General features: G+C 42.8%; 1 protein-coding gene across 2 annotated transcripts in view; it reads left to right on the forward strand.

The window, feature by feature from the left end:
* ERGIC1 (endoplasmic reticulum-golgi intermediate compartment 1) overlaps positions 1 to 9,929 on the forward strand; it is a 58,400-nt gene that overhangs the window by 11,846 nt on the left and 36,625 nt on the right. The window contains exons 1-2 of one of the 2 annotated variants that reach the window (XM_035902479.1): positions 4,440 to 4,969; positions 9,531 to 9,592. In XM_035902479.1, coding sequence (XP_035758372.1) covers positions 4,899 to 4,969; positions 9,531 to 9,592 — 133 coding nt within the window. In that variant the 5' untranslated portion in view covers positions 4,440 to 4,898. Of the gene's footprint in view, positions 1 to 4,439; positions 4,970 to 9,530; positions 9,593 to 9,929 lie in introns of those variants that run through there. The other variant, XM_035902480.1, reaches the window with a different exon arrangement.

Raw genomic sequence — 9,929 nt, forward strand, 5'->3', positions numbered from 1 at the left:
CCCCCTTCTGCCTCCAAGCTACACTGATTTTGGGGGCTAGAAGGAAGCTTCTGAGAGAGACTTGGTGACTAAATTCTGATCTCTCCTTTGTAACACCAACCTCTGCTAAAGTTTTCCTGGAGAGAGAAAATGGAGTCTATTTTTGCAGAGTTATCTTTGAATGTCGGATGGACTTAATCCAACTTACATTTATCATGACTGAGTTTCTTCCTGCTTCCCATACCCTTCTTATAAATGATAAAGCATTTTATACAAAGTGAATTGCTGGATTCTCAACTGTAAGTGGTATCTCTGCTAAGAGCCTTAATAGCAGCAGGTGTTGCATGAATCACAGTCTGTGAACTCTTCTGTTGTCTCTAGGGATGCTTCTTCCAGAGGTGGTAGCAGCAGTAATAAGAGGAAAGTAAGTTGTGCAGTAGCCCGTACTGCGGACTGGTTGAAAACTCTTCAGAGCCATCGTTCCAGCTCATTTCATGTGCACTTAAACATGTTTCCTGAAGTGGGGTTGAGGTTGCTCATTCTCCGCTCCCCACTTCACACCCACCTTGGTTTCCTGAACTGCTAATGCACCTCTTCTGTCGTGAAATGACAAACTTAAAAATAGATACAGCTATACAAATCTTGTGGGAAGAGCTGGTTGTCTGTCTCTCCCTCAGATCTATAGCTCCTGTGGGGAACCAAATAAAGGTGACTGAACCAACCATCTCCGCTCTCTGAATCATATGTCTGTAATACAGCAATATAACAGAAATGTTTGAGGAGGCAGATAGGAAGCGGTAAGAGGAAGAATAAAAATGTGTAGAGTGACAAATCCCAAGGTTATGTCCTTGTCTCCAGGGAGAATTAATCCTTCTCAAAGTTAAGGATGATTCGTCTCTTCAATAGCAGCTGAATAGAAATTGTGAGTTGGCTGGATTCACTGATGTCTACATGAAATAATTAAAGAGTCTGGTGTAATCAGCAGGATGTAGCCTAAAAATGAATTTATTTATAATGTCTAAATGGTAGATGCTCTCAAAGAAGAGAAGACACTAGATGTTTTCTAACCTGTTATCAGACAGAGCTTCCTCAAGATGACTCTTATGGAAGATGAAATGGATGCTGGCATAGGCTTGACTGTCCAAGGTTGTGTTTGGCAGCCGCCTTGCTCTTTGTGTACCTTCCACAGTGCATCTAGTTTTCATGAAAAGCACTCTGGGGTTGTTGTTTTGAATGAATATACGTTACTAGAAATGCACCGTGCAGCAGTTTTTCTATCCACCTGAAAAAGAAACCCAGTATAAATAAGAGTCCTTTATCTTCTTTTGACAAAAAGCACCTTTTTTTCTTTGAATGAGTTTTAAGAAACTTAATGTGTCTGCTCTGCATGGGATACCTCTGTATCGTTGTGTTTCTTGAGCATGGCAAGTACTGTGTGTAACAGTAGAAATTCGCTCTTCCACGTTGTAACTTCATTTACTGGTGAGTACGTAATGAATGGACTTTGTAAGGAACAGGTAAGCTCTTTTGTTACATTAGTCAAGAACTGGTGCGTGTGTGGAGAAATACTGATATCAAGCCGTCTTGGATTCCTGGTATTTGAGGCCTGCAGCCATACTCTGATTCACTTTGGTTTGCAAGAAGGACTTGACAATTGGGAAAAAACAGCAGTAATATTGCACTTGTATAGATCTCTAGTTTGCAGGAGTGGTGCTACTTGCTGTTAAACTGGGTAAGGGCATTACCAGCTAACAGGTAGAAGCACAAGGGGAAACAAGTTTTGAAAACTGCTTTAACTGGCTTGTATTCAGCTGTGCAGTGGCAAGGAAACATTTCTTGCATGGAATGATTCTTAAAAGGCCAGCCTAATATTGTTTCTCCTTGTAGAGCCTGGGGAAGAGAAGGCTGCGGGGAGACCTGATTACGGCCTTTCAATACCTAAAGGGGGCCTATAGGAAAGATGGGGAAAATCTTTTTAGCAGGGCCAGCTGTGAAAGGACAAGGGGTAATGGTTTTAAACTAAACCAGGGTAGGTTTAGACTAGATATAAGGAAGAAATTCTTTACAATGAGGGTGGTGAAACACTGGAACAGGTTGCCCGGAGAGGTGGTGGAGGCCCCATCCCTGGAGGCATTCAAGGCCAGGTTGGACGGAGCTCTGAGCAACCTGATCTAGTTAGCGGTGTCCCTGCTCACTGCAGGGGGGTTGGACTAGATGACCTCTAGGGGTCCCTTCCAACCCAAAACGTTCTATGATTCTATGATTCTATGAACTTGGCCTACAAATCAGTGTTATCTGGCATGCCTGGTTTTAGAGCTTGCTTTCTTGCTATATGAAAGGGTCAGTGGTTTCAGCGTGATGCAGTCTTGCTTTTGAAAAGGTTTGGAAAAGACAGACTTTCTCCTGCTTTTTGACTTGCACAGCTGTCTGGGTGTGAATGAACCTGTACTGCAGATACTTAAATATTGTGTGAGAAGAGGGAATCTCAACAGCAATCTGAGTGGTACAGCACGTATTGATGCCCCACAGCCTCCCACTGCAGTGCTGACTGCCACTGAAGACGAGCTTTATTATTTCTTTGCTCCTTTGTGTTGTGATTTAAACTTGAGATGATGTTTGACCAAGGGCTTTTGTTGATCCAGGAAACCATCTCAACTTGGGAAGGTATGTTACTCTTCATTTCTTCAGCCAGGCAACCTGTCCCTCTGTGTATGTCGTGGGTGCTTTGTCTTTCTCTTCAGTCTGCAGCCCCTCTCTTTCTCAGATCAGTTGTGTTTCTTGCCAAGAAGGAAGCAATCAGGGATGGAGTTTTTGTGGACGCTAAAAGCCCTGTGGGACAGTTCAGGCTGCAAGGCTTCCCAGTTGGCTTTTTATTATCTGGGTTTTCCCCTGTATCTTGGAAACCCTAGGGACATCTCCCCCATGCCCTTTTTCTTCTCTTTGAGAGACATTATGGTATCTGATAGATTATGATGGAGATGTTGCTCCCTTCTCATAATGAATGAGCACTTGTCCAGCACTGGGTCTCCAGCATGCAGCATGTTGGAATACACGACTTGTTATTGATAGTGAGTAGTGTCACTAGGAACGGGTGACCTCAACTTCAAATGTGGTATCTGCCGAAAAATAGGTGCTGCTTCTAAAAGCTGGTTAATATGGGAGGTGGAGAATCAAGTGTTGTTTCAACACGCACATTCTTCTGTGTGAATCACAGCCATGGACCCTTGCTGCTAAGAAAAATGACACGGTGTATATACACCACCATTGATCTGCTAAAGGTAGAATGTCAGCCACGATACTGTTTTTTTTAAATTTATTTTTAAACACCTGACATCAGAAATGTAATTTGCTGTAATGAATGATCGTGTCCTCTAAGCACTGTCCCCTTTCAGTATGTGCTGCGGAACTACCTACGATAGAGCCAGTATGCTTCAAAAAGAAGACAAATGTTTAAATATTCAGTTCTTCTGGGGGAAAAACATAATCTGCCTGAAGAACAAAAATGTTTTTCCCCTGTCTGTGAGCATTAAAGCTAAATTTCTGAATCATCTGAGGAGTGGAAAGGGATGAAAATTAATCTGTTTGCTGCTGATTTACAGTGCCTGAATTCTGTTGTGTCACCAAGTGCCACATGTGAATGTGTTGCACTTTTGCTTGGCTGCTTGATTAACTGGAATCCAAAATACAGTCCGAGAGCTGCAAAACAGTCTTTCCCTTGCCCCTTAGTTAAATCAGTAAAAACAGACCTTGCAGAAGGGTACACGAAAACATCCCGCTGCTGCTCGCTCCAGAGTTGCATTTCGGTGCTCCCTAGACACAGCTAAAGCATCTGCTGTCTCTGCAGTGACTCCACGCAGCCAGTCGGTCGTGCAGGGAGATTTATAAGCTGTGCTCTGAGTGTCTGCCCCAGGTGACATGGCCAGCGCATCGCTCCTTTGTTTGTGCCAGGGAGGGGTGGGCAAACCTGAGGATTACAAGAAATGCTATAAACTGAAGGAGAAATTGGTGTTCTTTCTTCTCTGATATGAACTCCTCTAGGTATCAGAGCTTCCCTTTGCTATAAGACATTCAAATTTAACCACAGTTAGTTATACTTACAAGAATGGGGTTTTTTTTGTTTATTGCCTCCAGTTCTTTGCTTCTCACTTATGAAAAAGTTAACAGCATCTTACAGAGATGTTACTGCAGTATTTTACTGAAACTCTTTTCAGGCTCCAAAGATGTCAGAGAGGATTTTTCTGTTTGGAGAGGTGGTAATCTTCAGTGAAATAATGTATTTATTACTTCATTTCCTGAAATATTTCAGACCCAGACTTGAAACTGTTCAGGTGTATATAAAGCATGCCCTGGCAGGAAGCCGTGCCCATAGCAGCTCCTGCTGAGGCTGTGAGCTCACCCCTGTTCTCAGGGCAGGCATTTGAAGTATCTACTCTAGAAAAAAAATGGAGTGTTTGGGTGGACATCTGTCCTTCCTGTCACCTGTCTTGTGCTGTCAATGAGATAGATTTGAAAGGCAAGTCAGGAATCACCCCAGGACTCATGATGTCAACTTGCTTCATTCTGTTGGGTTTGACCTACCATTGCCTCCATGTAGCCAGCCTTGGGCGTGATTGTTGGTGGCTGCCCCACTCCGATGAGCACTACAGCATCTGCCTCTGGCTTGTTAAACACTTCGATGCTTTCTGTGGCAGGAGATCCTGAAAAGTGAACACGAAGAGCATATACTTCTATCTGAAGAAAAAAAGTTCGAATAGCAACAGCCCATATTAGTCTAAATGGAGATTTTGAAGTCCATCTAATACTTATTGGGACTTGAAATCTGCTATCCTTTTGCTTGGCTCCATTGAGCCAAACTGCAATTTTACCATCACTGTCCACTTGTGCAACTGCAGTAAGATGAGACCAAACATGTAATTTCTATGTTTCTGAGAGGACTGTTGTCCTTCAGACAGCTGGAGTTCTGCCTCAGACCTCATTTGATCATGCTAAGGTTTGTGAATTCTCTGTTTGAACCTATTGAAGAATGATCCTTATGCTACTCTTCTTTACAATGCTGTTTGACCTGTTTGTTGTCATTCCTGTCAGTGAAGTGAGAAAGTTCTTGGTTGTGTCCTTTCAGCATTGGACTGAGAAAAAAAGTACTGTAGCATTCCCTGATGTTAGTTAAGAATGTTGGTTCCTGCAAAACTCTGACATTGCCAAACAGCCTTTTTTTATTTCTTTGTTTGCAACCATGCTCTCCATTGAATGAAAAGACAATAGATACACTGGATGTGTCAGGCAGTTCCTTTGTTATACTGATGACGGCCTAGTTCTATCTTTAGCCTTGTATGCTGGTATTGCAAGGGCCAGCCCTCCCTTTATGAGGATGTGTATGACCTGGAGGAAGAGCTTTCATAGCAAAAAGTTTGTTGTTTCCACTCTGCAGCTATGTCAGTTGGTTGACTCAAAAGAGACTGCTTTGCCATACAAGCCTTGCCTTTCTGAGCGAAGGAGGAAAGTTGCCAAAAGGTGGATATAAATAACATGCCGGTCATCCTGTGGAAACTGTATGTGTGCATGCTTTGTAAGTGCAAAGTAATGTACCCCTGTGTGAACGTGGGGTAAACTGCTGCATGGTACTGCAGGTTGAGAGAGCTCACTTAACAGTTACTGCAAGGCAGGGAATGCACTGAAAGTCTACACCCTGGCTTCTCATGGTCATTTCGGATATGACTGCAAGACTGTCAGAGTGGATGTTCACAGTGTAGTACAGTGCGTCTTGCTTGTTGTGAGCTGGCTGGTATAACCTTTCTGAACATCCAGTCTTCTTCCAGCATTAGTAATATCTTCCACCGCTTTGAATGCGCCAGTATTAGAAATCTGTGAGGCAGCTTTTGCAATATATAGAACACGAGGTTCCTCTCTTTCCAGGGTACAAATACTCTTCCAAGTGGCCAATGCCTCAGGAACCTGGAGACTTACTGGAATTTTTACTGCAGGTGCTTGCAGGAACATCTAACCTGAGGGCAAGTAAAACCTGTTCCCCTTTACCATTCATACAACTCCATGGCCTCCTCCCTCATACATTACAAATCACCTGTGGTGTCTAATCGTCATTCTTTTCTCTTCCCAGGACAGTGTAAAGTGATCCCTTGAAATTGTTTTGAACTCTGACGTAGGCAAGAAGCCGTGGCAGAAGGAGAGGGGTTTGTCCAGCAGAGTCTAGAAGTTAATCAGATTTTTAACCCTTAGGTCTGATAGGAGCTATGGCTTTCACAAATCTATAATTTCATGGGGCTTAGGGCCTCCTGTTACAGTAACTCTTGTCAGCTTCACGGATTTGTTTGAGAAGTTTACTTAATTTACTTATTTGTTATAATTACCTGTAATTAATGAGGCCTTCTTTGGGGTTGCATCCTCTACTTACTGCTGGGGTCTCATATCTCTTGTGTCTCACAAACACGGTTTTCAAGCTGTCATTGAATCCTCTGCAATTTTTACCTTCTTTCAACTCAGAGTTTAAATCAGAAGTAACAAGATAGCTCTGTTCCCTGGCCATGCCAGCATCTCCATCAGTCTCTTCCAAGTTTGATGTCTTGCTGTCCTTTTGGGCTTCCAACTTGCCCTTCTCTGAAAGCATAAACTCAACTACTGTTTTCGCCATCCTGGATCAGACTAAATAAATTGCACTTTCTCAAGCTGTGGCCAATATCAGATGCTTTATGGGAAGATGCCTGGTACCCTGAAGAGTACTTTCCGTTACCAGAGTATAAACCCTCCTAATCCAGAGCATGTATTTTCCAAGCAGATGAATGTTCCCCCAGGATACATGCACATACCCAGTCCTTTTTCTTTTGGTTTGGTAGTCTCTTGGATTTACTGGTATCATGTGTCAGTGAGCAGGGGTTAGCCAACAGTGTTTGTCTCTTATTCCAAACCTGTCTTTTTCTGTTCCCTTGCTGTTAATGTTCATTGTTTTTGATAATGTCTTCTGCTGCTTGAGTCAGGTTCTGGATGTCATCCTTCAAGCTTCTGCATTCACCCATGAGATCTCAGCCGAGCTTGCCTCCTTCCTCCCTACCCTCCAGTCTGCTCTCATTGCTTCTTTTGCATATGTTGCCCGCTCTTGATTCTGTGTTATTCCTTAGTGTCTGTCCTTATCAAAAAATGTGTTAATTCTACCAAACAAAGCCATTGAAGCTTTAGGCAGTTCTCCTGGGATGTTCTGTACTCTTCTTGTATGTGCCTTTAGACTGGAAGTTCAAGGCTGGGATGCTGTTTGCCTGATGTTCTTTGCTAGCAAGCTGTGTACGCTCACTGTGCTCGTACATGACGTGGTCTTTAAAGTGCATTAAGGGCCCCATGTGAAAACTGTTGCAAATGTGCTGTACTGTGCCTGCAGGGAGGCTTGAGCCTGTAAGTATAGACCCAAGAGTTCTTAAAACTCCAGGGAAATCAGATCCAGAGACCTACTTAAAGCCCTTTTTAGATATGTGTCATGGTAGTAGAAGAGAGAGGGAATGTAACGTTGTAGAAGAGATGGGAAGCAGAATAGCACGGAGAGCATGGACTGCCTTTTAAGCACTTAAAAGCCAGTGATAAATGTGGCTGGGAGCCACTGATTGCTTTCTGTAGTGTCTTTGGCTAATCCTAGTTTACTTGCACCATGTAAAACTTAATTTGGGGGGTTTGGGTGTTACTTACGTGATTAAAATGGCAGTCTGAGAGGAGAGAACCCTGACACCAACTTTCCACTGAGTTATTTAGAAAGCTAGATTTTTATTTTTTTTATTGCTGTGATGCATCATCATTTTAATACTAGTAAATATTTCTAATAGTAGGAACAAATTTCCTTTTACAGTATGTGCATGCTGCTGGTTTTACTGAATCCAGCAAAGAGCTATTTCCTTTTTCTAAATGTTCGCTCAACCTCAGCAGTTCCTGCGTGTCCATGTGCGCTCTCTCTTGCTCTCTCCCTCTTTCTCTCTCAGCTTTTTTAGCCTTGTTGATCTATTATTGTGACTGTGGCGAGACGACGCCAGCTTTCAGTGTTTAATGGGCTGTGAGCGGCTACTTCCTCTGCCTGTGAGACCATGATGTCATCAGCTACTCTGGGTTGCTTGACCATCCGCTGCTGCTGTTGCTTTGGTGTATGTGGAAAGAATGTAAACAGCACTTTCCAGATGTTCTCAGGGCAGCTGGAGAGCCATAAATGGACTGTTTAGTTCAGGAATATTACTAATCTATTTAGGAGATGGCAGTGAATAGAGTCATAAAAACATACAGCTCCAAGGCATGTCCTGTGCAGCATACTCTGTCATGAGTATCACGGTGGGGTGTTGGAACAGTTAAGTGACTGCATAGCATGTTCAGGACTTGAGCGGGTGGGTGAACTATCTTTATACCTGCTCTCCTTCCCTCTCTTACCCTTCTTTCCTCCCACTTCAACTCCTGAATGAGCCACAGCAACAGTGTCCTTCCAATCTCATGCAAGGCAAATGCTGTTTTGTTCACCCAGAGTGCCTCCAAGCTGTAAGTGATTCTTAACAGATGAAGAGTGAGGAAAAGAAAGATGATCTAGTTTTTAAACTCTCAGTATAATATTTGGTGTAGTAGGAACTACTGAATAAACATGAGGATGTTTCATCTTGGTGCAGTATAGAATAGAAATTCAGAAAGCCAATGTCTCTCACGCCTCTCCAGGGCTGGAAAAAGCATCAAATCTCACCCACTTGTGGTATATCCAAAAAAAGTCTATTTTGGGGGAGAACCAGTCACTTCCTTCTTTAGGGTGTGTGTGTGTTTTTAATGCATTAATTAATTTTTATTGAGTAGTGGAAAAACTGATGTCAGAGCTGCATTGCGGCTGGACGTGCAGGAACACAAGGTTGTAGGAAATAATACAGCTAACATCATAAGGCCAGTGAAAGTTTAACCATGGAGAGTTTAAAATAGCAAAGCTGAGCCATATGGATATTAAAAGATATGACTGAATCAAAACAACGGTCTAATATTAAACCAGATTTTGCTGGGGGAGTAGCAAACTTCTTTGGTTAACTTCTGTTGAGTATCCAGTGTCCAAGGGTAGGTTTATTGTCTCAACACCCTGATTTCTGACTTTGGTGGTATCGGTTTCTGGCTATTGCAGGATACAAACAAGGAGGGGCAATATCAGTTGTCTCTCACTGTTTTTTTTACCAGGCGTCTTTATTCATGAGTCTGTAGAGTATCCTTTTCCTTTTACGGTGGTCTATAAACTTTCCAGCATGACTTCTTCCCTGGCACCGCTTGCAATTCAGATTGCACAGATCCATGGCAGCAAGGCGGAGGGAGGCGGAGGGAAGTGCTTTGGGAATTGGAGCCAAGAAGGAGCGCAGTTACATAATTGTACAAAAGCAAAAGGATTTTTTGTTTTGTTTTGTTTTTCTTTCTCATATCCTTCTGCAAACTGAAAAACTGTTGTTGGAACACTGGATGGAAAAACTTCAGTATCATTCATCCCTGTGGGGGGACATGAAATGCGTTGAAATGTTCCACCTGTTTTATGGCTGTTGCTTTTCCTCTTTCAGGTTTGACATCTACAGGAAGGTGCCAAAAGACCTTACACAGCCAACCTACACAGGGGCTATTAGTAAGTAACACTTCTTTTTGATGTCCTTGCATACCCCCTGGTCTAAAATTAAAGATCTTTTGGCTTCTCTGTCTACAGGGAATTTTTTTAAAGGGATATTAAACACTGGAAAAGGTATCCTTTGCTGCTGAGATGGCTCATTTTGCCCAATCTGTCAGGTTGTACTAAACGGCAGGGAACTTTGCATGGATTCAGAATCTCAACAACAAAAAGTAATAAAGGTACATTGTCATGAAAGGGAGCTTCTAAAAGCTAGCACTGAAATACCCGCTCTGCTAGCTACTGAAGTAGCTAGAGAGCTTTTTCCTAATGCCTTCCCATGAACAGGAGCTGTGAG

Source organism: Egretta garzetta, unplaced genomic scaffold, assembly GCF_000687185.1.
Source record: "Egretta garzetta isolate BGI_Z169 unplaced genomic scaffold, ASM68718v1 scaffold209, whole genome shotgun sequence".
Taxonomy (NCBI): domain Eukaryota; kingdom Metazoa; phylum Chordata; class Aves; order Pelecaniformes; family Ardeidae; genus Egretta; species Egretta garzetta.